Here is a 14,559-nt window from a genome sequence, read left to right as displayed (position 1 = left end):
AAAGCCCCCCCCCCCAAAAAAAACAGAAAACCAAACCACCACTCCTTTCTCAGACCATGGCAGTGAAGGAAGGCAGGGAGCTGCGGAGATGAGCGCTGCACAGGAGAGGCAGCAGCAATGTTGGACAAATGTATTTTCTGAGACATGTACAAGCACACACCCCGCAAATGAGTCTGGCAGCACCAGCATGGGACAGTGCAAATACAGTGCCAGGGCAGAACAGGACATGCATGCACATGCAGACACACACCGCCACCCACCCTGCAGCATCAGCACCACAGTGGCACAAGGAAAGGGCTATGTGGCTCATGCAGAGCAATTCTGGCACACCAATTTAAGAGATGTTGGCCAGTGTTAGCACATGTGTGGCTGACAGCAAACCCATTGCTAGCTTGTACATCGCTAAAACAGAACAGACTTGGCAAAGGCTCTCACACACACAAGGCTGAGATGGGGGCAGGAAAGCAGTTCACTCACTGCAGCAACAGCTGGTTAAAGCCAGGAATAATGGCAGAACTGGCACCCATGAAGTCCTGCAAGAAGCCATACAGGGCTGCAGCATTCAGCGTAGTCACAGGAAAGAGCACACTGCAGCAACCATGAGTCCTGGGGGAGAGACTGTTAAACTGCTTGGAGCACTTCTGTCTGGAGATGTGACAGCTACCAGGCAGCAGGGTAGAGCCCACTGCCCTCCCCAGTGGCAGGAGATGGTGAACAATTATTCACAGGACAAGAGCAAAGGGTGAGTGAAGCAATCAGCACATGCCGGCATTAGCAGCAGCACTGTCCACCCCTCAGCACTACCTGCAGGACAGCATGGATGCCAAGCATCCTGGTTCAGCGCAGGACAGGAAGCCACGTCAAGGGCTGTTAAACCCACACCATCAACAGGTCAGCCATCCCTCAGTGCTGGAAGTTGAGGACCTGACAATGACCTGCTCACCCTAACAACCCCAATAACATCTACAGGTTGCTCTGTGCCCTCAGCTGTGGGAGGAAAGGCACGAGACCAGAACTCAACATGCAAAACCACAAGTGGGAAAAACAGCACGCAGCTCTCGACTGACCTGCAGGGACCCAAGCCTCCCCACAGTGCAACCCTTCCCCACAGCACCTGCCTACAGCACTCACTGGGAGACCAGCTCTACTACCCCAGGCTGCACACAGTGAGTACTGCTCAGCTGGGGCTGTCAGTGTCACCAGCCTTAGAAGGGGAGATGTGCTGCGATGTGACAGGAACCCAGCAGCAAGGTCCTCAGCCAGAAAGCAGCCGCAAACTATTACTTGCCAGAGAAACCAGACATCCTGCTGGCTGCAGCCTCCCCTGCTCTGTCTGGGGAAGGAAACTAAGTGCATGGGTTGCCCATATCTCCAGACCACAGCCAGGCGTGCAGCAGGGCAAAGGCACCCAAGAGCAGAGCCGGCACACAGGGGGAGAGGTTGAGAACTGCTGGCACACAGGGCACTTGTGTCCTCCCTGGCCTCAACATGGTCAGCTGTCAGCTCCCATTGGTGCAGACGACATTCACAGGTGCTCAAGACACACCAGTCCAGCACAGCCTGGACCAGCTGCCCCCAGATAACAAGGGCCACCCTGGGCCCCAGCAGCCCTCAGCACAGCAGGAACAGCTCCCTCAGGGCCAGCAGCCGAGGAAGACATGGGAGCTCCAGGGCAGCTGCAGGCTCCATGAGCTTAGGGAACAGCCCAGGCCCTCACCACAGGCGAGGAAGCCTCACTGCATGCAGCACAGCAGAGACACAGTACCTTGCACACTTGTGCATGGCGCCCCATCCATCACTCAAACCCAAATGGCAACCATAAAAAACTCAGTTTATTTCCCTATAAAGGCAGAGCTTTCCTTTAAAAACCAGCTTGTTTCACTCGTGAGAGGGTGTGGGGCTGAACTGTAGGGGCAAGGCCTTCCTCACTCACTCCTCCAGGCCAAGAGCTATCGCTCCCTGAGGGTCAGGCATGCCGAGCAAGTCCTCCACCATTGCCAGGGGGCTGCTCCGCCTCAGCTGATCCCCAACTGCCACCACAAGGAGCAAGGTGGGAGAAACAAGCAAGGCAGGTTATACACAGTGCCGTCCCAGGCGCACTGGCTGCATCCTGCAGGCCTGCAGAGCCTGGGGTGGCTCTGCATGCACTGGGAGTGGGCAGAGCAAGAAGCACCAGTCCACCAGCCCAAGCTGGGAGCAGGGAGCAGCTGCAGTTTGACGCGGTTCGTGCAGGCAGAGAGCAGGACAAGGAGCAGGTGTCACAGTCTGTGCACTGCATGGCAGCGGTGCTAGCAGACCCCGTGCCTGGTGGGCAGTGCCGGCGGCAGGGGCAGGCACAGTCTGGCCCAGGTGCAGGCACAGGGTGAATCCTGAGTGGCTGGTCCATTGCTGCAGAGATTTGGCTTAGCCCAGGGGAGTCTTGGGGCCAGCTGAGGGGAGGTCTCCAACCCCTCCCAGCCCCTTCCAGCTGTCTGGGGGTTGCCCCAACCGGTAGCACAGCAGCTGAGCAGTCGGAGAGCTCGCTCTGGCCACAAGAGGTGCTGACTCTGAAAAGCAAGAGGGAGGAAGACCTGGTCCATGAGGCGTGCAGTTGGGAACCCAGCACAGCCTGGGGAGGGGAAGCAGCCCTTCCCAGGTGAGCCATCAGAGGACATGCTGGGGGATGCAGCAAAGCAGTATTGAAGGAAAGAACTTACCTGCTGGGCTATGGGCTCGCCTCCCTAGATCTTCCATGCTGCTTTGGAAGAGAACAGAGCACCCATCATACCCCAAGCAAGGCCTGCTGAGAGACACAGCATGCTTGTGACCCTGATGACGCAGGCATGGTGCAAAAGTACCAGGCACTCAGAGTGCAGAAGGCCCTAGTCCACTTGCTACCAAACCCTTTCCCCAGGCCAGCCTGTCCTGAGACTGCAAAGCCATATCTCCTTCCCATCAGGAGCCCCCACGTACAAAGGGCTGCCACTTTACAGGGCCACGTACATAGCTCCAGTCTGTGCAGGCACTGGTTCCCAGCTGACACCAGCTCAGACCAGGCTCAGCCCTGCAGCACTGACAGACCCCAGCCAGGTGCCAGCTGCCAGGCACATGGAGAACAACCACAATGGAATAGGCCTCTCACACCCACCACCACAGGCACTTCTGCAAAGACCTATGGGTTAATCCTCCACTGCTGGACTGGTACCATCAGCTCCTCCCAAACACAGGACAGACACCAGCAAGCTCAGCCCCAGGCCCTAGTCCACGCAGAATTCAGCATGACCAGGCTTCCATCCTGGCCCAAGCCCCAGGGAAATCAGTGGGAGGAGAGGGACAACTCTGAGTCCCACCCGAGAAGCCCCTCACTACAAGAAGGACATTGAGGTGCTGGAGCGTGTCCAAAGGGCAACAAAGCTGGTGAAGGGTCTAGAGCACAAGTCTCATGAGGAGCGGCTGAGGGAGCTGGGGTTGTTTAGCCTGGAGAAAAGGAGGCTGAAGGGAGACCTTATCACTCTCTACAACTACCTGAAAGGAGGCTGTAGGGAGGTGGGTGTCAGTCTCTTCTCCCAAGTAACAAGTGATAGGACAAGAGGAAATGGCCTCAAGCTGCACCAGGGCAGGTTTAGATTGGATATTAGGAAAAATTCCTTCATCAAAAGGGCTGTCAGGCACTGGCACAGGCTGCCCAGGGAAGTGGTTGAGTCCCCATCCCTGGAGGTATTTAAAAGCCGGGGAGATGTGGTGCTTGGGGACATGGCTTAAGTGGTGGACTTGGCAGTGCTAGGTTAACAGTTGGACTCTATGATCTTAAAGGTCTTTTCCAACTTGAACAATTCTATGATTCTAAGCATGTCTGGATATGCTGGCCTCAGCAAAACATGGCAGAAACAGAACAAGTAACATCTCTGGGTACATCCTGAGGGTCAGCATCTGTCCCCCACAGCTCTACTGCAAAAGCTGAACTGCAAGATCTGCCCCTCCACAGCTCAGCTCCCTGTTGACTCGACCTCTCAGCTGACAGAGGCAGAGAAAGCAGCAGGAAGTTCCCCCTTGCTCCCATGCAGATCTCCTCCATGCTCCTACCACGCCTATGGCTCCAGCAGCTCCCCTTGCATGGGGTGCAGAGAAGGAAACAAGACAGGGTTCACCAGAGATCTCCCTGAACACAAGCAGCAGCTCACCACCTACCCAGGTAAGGTTTCACAGACGTTATCATCTTCCTCCTCCTCTTCCTCCTCCTGGCAAACAAATAAAACAAAACAAAAAAAACACCATGACACCTTGCTGCCTGGGCAGGTCTCTGCCAGGAGCGTGGCTGGGCTGCCCAGAGCCTGTTCTGGAGCAGCAGGGCAGTCCCTGGCCCCTTCACAAGACACAGTCACCCACCAGGCATGGCACAGACAAAGAGTGCCTACAGGCAGTAGGGGGACAGATGGCACCTGCACTGCTGGGCTGCTGAAATCCTCAGGGCTCAGGCACATAGCCACACAAGGGGAGAGACAGACCACAGCTCTTCTGACATCCCCTCCAGCCAGCAGAGCACCAAACACAGGCTGTGAGTGGGGAACAAGCTGCCACGCTGAGACATTAGCTGCACACAGCGCACCTTTGCCCAGAGACAGGAGTGGGGTGAGCAAATCTTGCAGCTGGAGGGCCAGGCAGAGGACCACCCTGGAGCAGGCTGTAAGCAAGGATGACCCCAAGCGCTGCCAGGCTGGGCCAGCGCTGGAAGCATGAGGCCAAGGACCAAGTGTCCAGAGGCTCCTGGGCAGGGACACAGTGAGACCGGCAATGCTCTGATCGGCTCTGAACATGCAGTAGGTGTAGTGCAGATGGGCAGGGCTGAGCCTTAGCCCAGGCTGGCAAGATGATGACCAGACAAAGGCTCCTCTCCTTCAGAGACAATGCCTCACCCCTAGCCATGGCACCAAGTGTGTAGAGCAGGTCCCAAGTCCCTGTTTGACAGTGCCAGCAGAGCAGGGCTGAGAGTTGCTGCAATGCTGGGCCTGACAGGAGAGCTCCTGGAGCAAAGACCAAACCATGCCTGCCTTGTGATCCAGAGAGAGCACAGAGTGTCCCTCTTCATGTCAGGCCACCATGCGTGAGGGAGGCTGCGCAGATACCAACAGGGTCCTGGAAGGCCAGGAGGAGGGAGCTGCATAAGGGTTACTCTTTTCCTGCTCTAATGTGAGACAGCCCTGGGCATGGGCCAGACTTGCACATACTGTACCCCAAACTGGTGTCTGAAGGGAGGGCTCCCCGGGGGGGCTGGCTCACTTGGTCTGCCGGGCTCACTGCTCTCCAAGACACATGAAGGGTGAAGGGGCTGTTCCTGCCTAGAGCCTGGGACAGGGCAAAAGCAGCAAAGTTAGTGCCTGCAATTTGGAGAAGGCCCAGCAGGGGACGTACAGGCAGGACTGTGGGCAAGGGACAGATACCCCTGCTGTGCTCAGGGGGAAGGTGCAAACAAGGGTGGGGGATCACTGCTCAGGGCAGGTACCACAGGGCCCTGAGCTGTGCTACAGCTCAGCAATGCAGAACAGTTCAGCATGGATAGCAGGGACACCCCCACCCCAGCCAGATATAGGGCAGGCTCCCCAGGTGGAGCAGTGGCAGAGAACACAACAGCAGGGACAACACACTCCCTGCTTGGTGTGTTTCACCAGTCAAGCAGTGAGCTATCTCTCCTCCACACAGCCCCAAACAGGGTCCCACACTGGAGACCCCAGTCCCAGCACTAGGCAGAGGGCCATGTTTGAGAAATTCCTCCTACCTGCATGTGCTGCTTCCCAGAGATCCAGTGCCATCTGGAAGGCCTGGGCCACAGTCAGAGTCACAGCCTGGGCCTGTGTACAAGAAAGAGGGGGAATGTCTGCTTCCATCTCGGCCCTCAAGCCAAGACAACCCCACTGCCACGAGATCTAAGAGCCCCCAGGCCACCCTCGCTGCCTTTCCCTGCAGAGCACACACACGGAAGGCCAGAGCTCAGTGCTGTGTCTGTCTAGCTATGTGGCCCAGCCATCCCCAAGAGGAGATCCCAGAGGAGCTAGGACAGGAGAACCTCCTTTCGCTCACCACCCACTTCTGCAGTGTGTGAGCACACATGTGCTCCCTGGGTCCATTTCCAGCTGAGGTGCACAGAGGTAAGGGCCTTCTCTCTCTGAAGGGGGAGAAGGAAGGCCCTTGCTCCCACCCTTACCTCACGGAGCCAATAGCAGAAGGGAAGTGCTTACAATCTTCTTCTTGGGTGAGAGGAAGGCATGGCACTCCAGTGCCCCGCTCTCCTGGCTTTGGGCAACATAAGCGAAGACTTTGTTCTGCAGCTTGTCTGTTGTGCAGTAGGAGATCCTGCAGGCAGAGAGGAGCTGCTCAGGGCAATAAAGGACCCCAGCACAGGTCTTCTGCTGTGCTACCAGCACACCAACAAGCAGTGCTGACAGCCTGAGGCTTTCATCTGCCCCAGATGATCAGGCAGCCCAACCCCCCAGCAAGGGCCAGAGGCTGCCTGGCACCTACAGCTAGTAAGAGATCACCGCATCTGCAGGCATTCCCTCCTGCATTGCCCCAGTGTGCCCCTCAGTCCTCTGATGCCCAGTACAACCCCAATGTATGAACTCAAGCACTGAGAAAAAACGAGCACAGAAGAGTGGGTGATTGCCTCCAAGGACACGATTGGAGGCCAGGCAGTAGGATGGTCTGCCTTGGCACATCAGCTCTGGTGCTGAGACACAAATTTTGTACCAAGGAGATATCCTGTCTCTGCTTCCCATCTAGCCACCAGCCTGCAGCCACGCTCCCCTCACACCCAGCACCCACAGACACCCAACCCAGCCAAAGCACAGCTGGCAGCAGTAAAAAAAAAAAACAAACCCACATTAGCTCTCACAGCAACTGCCTTTAGCCAGCCTGAGTAAACTGCAGTCCATGGCACCCTCATCCCATTGCAGCCAGAAGGGTGGTCCTGTGTCAGTGGAGAGAGCCAGACATGCAGTACTGCCCTAGCTGTGGGGGCTTTCCAACCATCAGCCTCGACATCCTGCTTGGATGCCAGAAGAGACAAGCAGGGCTCAGGAAAAAGACAGATGGACTGACCCAGAATTCAAGGCCACGCAGGACCCTGCCTGCATTCAGCACAGCAGGGAGAGGGCATGGGCCTCAGGAAGCCAAAGGAAGAACTAAGCTTGAAGGTACCGCTGACAGAAGGCCCAGCCCTCCCTGGCTGCTCAAGATCCCATCAGTCTCCAGCTGGCTGCTGGGGAGCACCCAGGCCCTCCACTTGCCATGCCCACCTGTAGATGGAGATGTTCTCAACCATCTCCTTTGTGTCTGCATCCTGCAGCGAGATTCCCCTCGGAGACACTGTCAGAATCACCTTCTGGAACTTGCGAGCTCCCACCCGTGCCTGGCAGTGGGGAGACACCAGACACCTCTGCAAATCTGGCAAGGGTCTTCACCCCCCTCGCTGGCAAGGAGTCCCCCAGACTCTGTATGGAGTGCCACCCACTTGGACCCTTGCTGCAAAGGCTCCTGCCATAGGGATTTGAAGGCAGAGCCTGGAAATCAGGCATGCCCTGCATAGAACACCCCTGGAAACTGTTCACACTATTGCCATGCATATGGGAAATGACAGACCCCACCTCCCCTGGTACTTCACCCTCCTCTCCATGCTGTGACAGGCACAGCTCTGCTCCTAGCCGTGCTCCTGGTGTGGAAGCAGGGAGCGGCAGCTGTCCTGCAGGAAGACAGCTTCCCCCACAGCACACAGGCAGAGACCAGCCAGCCTCTTGCACACCACCCTCCTCTTGTGAACAGCACGGTCTCTAGCTGGGGTTCAGGGCTGGGACATGGACACTTCCCAGAGTCCACGGGCTGCGGTCTGAATTGGCTCTTCTCCACCCCGGGGACAGGAGGGCCCCAGGGCCAGCTCTCACCGTGGCAATGATCCGGCGGATGGCAGCAGCAGCCATGTCTTCTCCTTTGGGTTTTTCTACCAGCGTCATGCCTAGATACTTGAGTGTGAAGCACATCCCTTCAAGCAGTGGCTCCTGCATATCAGCCCAGCTCTCAGGAAGCTCTGCAAAGACAAAATCCCTTAGCAGCATAAGCCACATGCCAGCAGCCCCATGGCTAGTCCCAGCAGAGCCACCCCACCTTGTTGCAGCTTCACTGCTCCCAGCAGCAGTGCTGCTACCTGCCCTCAGCAGGGCACTCTCCTGGCTCTGTGACATTCTTGGAAAAGGAACAGAATGAGAGGACAGTTCACCCTCAAAGCTTTTAGTCCTCCATCCCTGGAGACACAGGCTCTGTCAGCACAGATAGTAAGCTCCTGCATATCTGCATAGGGCCTCACATGCTGCAGTGTTCAGCACTATCTGCAAAAACCTTGCATTTCCAGGTCTCATCTATTTCATTACAAGCAGGATATGCTCTGTACTGCATTCATCTCACCCACCTAAGCTGTTGGAACTCCTCAGGAACAGCAGCATTTGCTGCCACACTTGGATCAAAATCCCCAAGTTGTCCCAGTGTAACCAAAGCCAAACCCTCTGGTAGCTATCATTTGCAGCTGCAGGCTGCCAGGGAAGGGGTAGCTTGTCTAGCACTTATGGTCCAAGCTGAGGTGACTTGGAAGCAACTGCATCACAAAGATTCTGTGTTAAGGAAGAGCTCAGACTGGTATTTCAAGGATGCAAACTAGCTTCCAGGAAAACACATTTTATGGATGAACTCCAACACACAGAAGGAGGAGGATCATTGGTTGGACTCGATGATCTTAAAGGTCTTTTCCAACCTAAATGATCCTATGATTCTATGAGAGCTCCCACATGCATTACTTTGCAGGTCACAGAATTAAAGGGGCACTGGCTTCTGTTTCCTGTGTCCTCTCTTTTCAAACCCCATTGCTGCAGTCAAGAAAAAAAAAACAACAAAACACAATGGGCAGATTGTCTGTTCACTCAAGGAAGATTCCCTAGGGACAGTCCTCAGCATCTCCAGCTTCCTTCAGAAACCAGTCCATTTCACCAGCATGTTCTGCCACACAGAGGATGTGCTGGTAGGAGAAGCAGCCCTGGCTCTACAGTCAGTCCTGACACCACTAACGTTGGCAGAGAACACACAAAGCAAGCACCGTAGAAGCATCCATTCGACCTCTGCTCCCACAAGACAAAGCGATCGGCTTCAACAGAAAGTTCACTCTCATCGAAGGCAAAAGCTTTAGTTACCAGTGTGCCACACACAAACACTTCTCTTATGCGAAGCACTTCTTGGTGATAATTTTCAAGGAGAGCTGAAGCAGATGCTAGCACATATTTACTTTCCTCATATCCCAAAGGGTACAAGGATGGTGAGAGAGGAGATATGCAGAAGGGCTAAGACACAGGGAGTCACAGTCTCTCTCTTCTTCTTGGGGATTCATCCCACAGAGGAGGGAAGGAACAAGAACACACAAGTTACACACTCAGCTACAAACACCAGGTTTGTACACTTCCCTGGGAATTGCCTAGGTATCTACTGATCATACTAAGCTAATACTTTTCAGGGTTATTTTTCATCTCTTTCCTGGGAGTAGCTCCCTGAACATTACTGGCACACTTGCAGAAGGCTCTAACTCATAACTGGAATAACCTGAACCCACAGGGAAATCGGGAGACCTTATTTGCACAGCATATTCCTGCACAAATTACAACTAGCAGGGAACCCACTTGGTACCATGCAGGTGTCAGGGATCTCTCCCCAGGGTAGAAGAGCACTGTCTTACTCCGAACTTCGAGAACAGCCCACACGTGCCAGGGCCGCCAGAGTGAGCTCTGCTGCTCCAATAAAGCCTTTGGGCAGCTATGACTAAGAAAGCCCAGGCACAGCCCTCCTGCTGGGTCTGTGGGGTCAGTCTCGGATCTGGCTGTGCCGCAGACAGCACGGCAGTCAGCCTGCAGTGAGCGACATATGCAGTCCTGCCACACTCACTGCAGAGAACCAGGTTCAAGGAGACCAAGGCCTGCACAGGCTGTGGAGGGTGCCTGCGGATGGGATACAGTGTGTTCCAGCACCTGGCACCGCTGGCACTGTCTGTCACAGCTGCCCAAGGCCTCTCAGCCCACCAGCACAGGTGGCCTCAATTCAAAAGTGGGGCAAGAAGCTAGCAGCCAGGAGAGTATGGCAGGGAGGGCCAGGCAAGCAGCCCACAGTAGTGCTGCCCGCCTCAGCCTGCAGCCCCACAGCCTGCCCCCAGGTACTGCTACAGCCTGCTCCTCAGCCCCCACGCTGCCCCACAGCCCCCGCGCTGCCCCACAGCACCGCCAGCCCGCCTCAGCCCGCGGCCCCACGGCATGGCCACAGCCCATCCCCCGGACGACGGGCCCCCCACTGCCCCATAGCACCGCCAGCCCGCCTCAGCCCGCAGCCACAGCCCGTCCCCCGGGCCCCGCATCACTCCCCACAGTGTCGCCAGCCCGCCTCGGCCCGCGGCCCCACGGCACGGCCACAGCCGTGCCCCACACCGCTCCCCACAGCAGGCAGCGGCCGCGTCCCGAGCCCGGCCAGAGCGAGATGCGGGCTGCCTACCCCACCCGCGGCGCACCGGCATCCGGGCAGGCCCAGAGCGATGCTCCGCCTGGCCCGCGCCGCAGGTGAGCCCGGCCCCGGCCCGGCCCGCGGCCCCCGCCCGCTCCCCGGCAGCCGCGGCCCGCACTCACTGCGCCGCCGGCGGAGCCCCAGGCCGTGCCGGGCGAGGCGCGGGCTCCGCAGCACGGCGCGCCCCGCCGCCCGCAGCGCCTCCATGGCAGAAACGGAGCCGGAACCGAGCCCTGCCGGTATCGGGGCGGCGGGAGGCCCGGGCGGGGGGGCCGTCCGCCGCTGGGCTCTGCGCGCTGACGTCAGCAGCGGCGGAGGTGCTGGGGTTGCCGGGGCAACGGGGGGCGGAGCGAGGTGGGCCCGGCGGCGGCGGTGGCGGCGGCGGCGGAGGGGCCCGGCCCGGCCCGGTGGCGGTCCCAGCCCCGGCGCTCGGCGCGATGCAGCTGCGGCACGTGCGGACCCTGCTGGCCCCGCAGGTCGGGTCGGGTCGGGAGGGCCGGGGCGCGCCGGGTGGGGGGGAGCGGGCCGGGCCGGGGGGCAGCGGTGCTGAGGCTGTGTGTGCCCCGCAGGACGGGACTGCGCGGGTGACCTGCATGGCCTGGTCGGCCAGCAGCGCCCGGTTCGCCGTGTGCACCGCGGACCGGGTGGTGCTGCTGTACGACGAGCAAGGCGAGCGGCGTGACAAGTTCTCCACCAAGCCCGCCGACGCCAAGGTGAGGGCCCGGGGCCCGGCCTGCTGCCGCCGGGGCCTGGTGCAGCGGGGCACGGTCGTCTGTGGGCTGGGCAAGTGCGCTTGGGGCAGGCCAGGCTTTCCCTGTGGTTCACACTGCTATCTGCTCCACAGTATGGCAGGAAAAGCTACGTGGTCAAAGGCATGGCCTTCTCCCCGGACTCCACCAAAATTGCAATCGGCCAAACAGACAACATTGTCTACGTCTACAGGATTGGAGAGGAGTGGTAAGTCTGGTGGTGAAGTGTCCAGTGCTGCACCCGTGAGGAGGGGACGGCACTTTCCTTCTTGCTGTACAGTGTGCTTTCCGCGTGTTGATGCTACCAGCATCAGTGTCCTGGCTTGCTCCTCAGCCCAGTACACACTGCGCATCATCTAACCTACAGTGAGTCACTCAGATGTTTCTATGGTGAGCAGCAGATGGGATTTCCTTGAACACAGCCCTTGTGGAGCCCTGTGTGAGCATGCACCAGCTGAGCTTAGAATCATAGAGCCATAGGATCATTTAGGTTGGAAAGGACCTTTAAGATCATCGAGTCAAACTGTTAACCTGGCACTGCCAAGTCCACCACTAAATCATGTCCCTAAGCACCACATCTCCCCGGCTTTTAAATACCCCCAGGAATGGGGACTCAACCACTTCCCTGGGCAGCCTGTGCCAGTGCCTGACAGCCCTTTTGATGAAGGAATTTTTCCTAATATCCAATCTAAACCTGCCCTGGTGCAGCTTGAGGCCATTTCCTCTTGTCCTATCACTTGTTACTTGGGAGAAGAGACTGACACCCACCTCCCTACAGCCTCCTTTCAGGTAGTTGTAGAGAGTGATAAGGTCTCCCTTCAGCCTCCTTTTCTCCAGGCTAAACAACCCCAGCTCCCTCAGCCGCTCCTCATGAGACTTGTGCTCTAGACCCTTCACCAGCTTTGTTGCCCTTCTTTGGACACGCTCCAGCACCTCAATGTCCTTCTTGTAGTGAGGGGCCCAACACTGAACACAAGATTCGAGGTGCAGCCTCACCAGTGCCCAGTACAGGGGGATGATCAATTCCCTAGTCCTGCTGGCCACACTATTTCTGATGGAAGCCAGGACGCTATTGGCCTTCTTGGCCACCTGGGCACACTGCCGGCTCATATTCAGCCGGCTGTTGACCAACACCCCCAGGTCCTTTTCTGCCGGGCAGCTCTCCAGCCACTCTTCCCCAAGCCTGTAGTGTTGCATGGGGTTGTTGTGACCCAAGTGCAGGACCCGGCACTGAGCCTTGTTGACCCTCACACAGTTGGCCTCGGCCCATCGATCCACCCTGTCCAGATCCCTCTGTAGGGCCTTCCTTCCCTCCAGCAGATCAACACTCCTACCCAACTTGGTGTCATCTGCAGACTTACTGAGGGTGCACTCGATCCCCTCACCCAGATCATTGATGAAGATATTAAACAGAAGTGGCCCCAATTCTGAGCCCTGGGGAACACCACTAGTGACCAGTCACCAACTGGATTTAACTCCATTCACCACAACTCTTTGGGCTCAGCAATCCAGCCAGTTTTTTACCCAGCAAAGCATATGCCTGTCCAAGCCATAAGCAGCCAGTTTCTCCAGGAGAATGCTGTGGGAAACAGTGTCAAAGGCTTTACTAAAGTCCAGGCAGCCAACATCCACAGCCTCTCCCTCATGCACTAAGTGGGTCACCTTGTCATAGAAGGAGATTGGGTTAGTCAAGCAGGACCTGCCTTTCATAAACCCATGCAGACTGGGCCTGATCCCCTGGTTGTCCCGTACGTGCCACGTGATGGCACTCAGGATGGTCTCCTCCATAACGTTCCCCAGCACTGAGGTCAGGCTGACAGGCCTATAGTTTCCCAAGTCCTCCTTCCAGCCTTTCTTGTAGAAGGGAGTCACATTTGCTAACCTCCAGTCAACTGGGACCTCTCGGGTTAGCCAGGACTGCTGATGAAGGATTGAAAGTGGCCTGGTGAGCACTTCCACCAGCTCCCTCAGTACCCGTGGGTGGATCCCATCCGGCCCCATAGACTTCTGTGGAGCTGTAGCTGTAAAGCCTATGCTGCTGTCCCCTGTTTCATAGATGTGGAACTGTGGCATATACCTGCCTCACTTCAGCCTCATTTGCTGGCATGTGTTGTGCTAAAGGTGCTCAGAAAGGCAGGTCACCAGAATTTTGGAAGTTCAGAAGTTGCTTTTTTTTTTCATTTTCTGCCTAAAGTTGGTTTGTGATAGACAGTGTACAAAACTTAAATGGCTTGTGTTTGGCAATACTAAAACAGACTGAATACAAACAGTAGGGTAGCCAGAATGGGCAGTATTGCTAGCTTCACTGATAGTCATTTTCATCTGCCTTTTTCTGCAGGGGTGACAAGAAGGTGATATGCAACAAGTTCATCCAAACGGTGAGACCCAGACTCCTGTTTAACTCCATTTCCTCCAGCATATGTAGGATAAAGACAATTAGATGTCTCTGCTCATACTCACAGGTGTACTTGGCCAAACTGTCAGTGGTACTTGATCTCCAAAAGGTAGATCCTAAGATAATCTCTAAATTTTCAGGCATGTATTACTCACCAAGCTTCAGAGGCCACATAATGCCTGGGTACAACAAAGTAATTAATTGCTGAATGATCAATGCAGTCAATTACAAAACTTTGGGGACTACTTTAGGCATCAGTGGACAGAATGTTTTAAGGGAGTTGAAGGGGAAAATAAGAGAGACTGAGCCCAACTATTTTTCACAGGTTGGCAAACCTAAGCCCCAAGAGTCCATATTAACCAAAATGTAAAGTGTGCAGAATTCAGTCAAACTGCACAGTTTCCACATGTTCAAAGACCTGAGGTTTGTAATTTCAGTCAGGTTATCTCCTTGGCTGCCTTCGTGTTCTGCTCATCTAGCTCTGCCTGCATGTGTCAGAGAGCACTCTACTCAGTAGGTATCTCTGGCAAGGATTGTCCTGAGGTAGATGTAAGTATCTGGAAAAGGCAAAGGTGTTATCTAGTCCTTGCATAGAAAACCATCTGTATGAGAAAATACAGTGCACTGACTAGTTGTTCTACCTCCAGCAGCTGCCGTAGGCTTTCCATCCAGTTGCCATCACACTATGACCCCCACTTTCTCTGTGTCACTAGAGGAGTTCTCTGCTATGTAGGCCCCTGAAGGAGCCAGTACCAGTTAGGACGAGTCATCCTCCTGGGCCAAATCCCCAGAAGTCATAAGCGGAGCTGCTTCTAATGGAGTTGCTGGAGTTTCTGTGCCAGGCATTCTCAAGCTCCTTCTCAG

General features: G+C 56.2%; 2 protein-coding genes across 2 annotated transcripts in view; one reads left to right on the top strand and one right to left on the bottom strand.

Moving 5' to 3' along the window:
* Positions 1 to 4,163: 4,163 nt before the first annotated feature.
* On the bottom strand, positions 4,164 to 10,758 carry LOC309587404 (low density lipoprotein receptor adapter protein 1-like; the record flags this gene model as incomplete). The annotated part of the gene is made up of 7 exons (XM_082305521.1): positions 4,164 to 4,217; positions 5,210 to 5,322; positions 5,753 to 5,825; positions 6,213 to 6,327; positions 7,269 to 7,381; positions 7,911 to 8,053; positions 10,674 to 10,758. 7 exons carry the CDS (start codon positions 10,756 to 10,758, stop codon positions 4,164 to 4,166), a joined length of 696 nt encoding a protein of 231 aa, XP_082161647.1.
* A 162-nt stretch (positions 10,759 to 10,920) lies between these two features.
* Positions 10,921 to 14,559, top strand: part of IFT172 (intraflagellar transport 172) — a 41,797-nt gene continuing 38,158 nt past the window's right edge. Inside the window, exons 1-4 of the mRNA XM_082305748.1 lie at positions 10,921 to 11,027; positions 11,121 to 11,264; positions 11,396 to 11,508; positions 13,639 to 13,678. Of these exons, the coding sequence (XP_082161874.1) occupies positions 10,989 to 11,027; positions 11,121 to 11,264; positions 11,396 to 11,508; positions 13,639 to 13,678 (336 nt within the window). The 5' untranslated portion in view covers positions 10,921 to 10,988. The remainder of the gene's footprint in view (positions 11,028 to 11,120; positions 11,265 to 11,395; positions 11,509 to 13,638; positions 13,679 to 14,559) is intronic.

The sequence above is a fragment of the Platalea leucorodia genome, assembly GCF_965183815.1.
Source record: "Platalea leucorodia genome assembly, chromosome: 3".
In the NCBI taxonomy this organism is placed as follows: domain Eukaryota; kingdom Metazoa; phylum Chordata; class Aves; order Pelecaniformes; family Threskiornithidae; genus Platalea; species Platalea leucorodia.
Note: the sequence above shows the minus strand (reverse complement) of the source record. Positions and strands in the feature narration are given on the sequence as shown.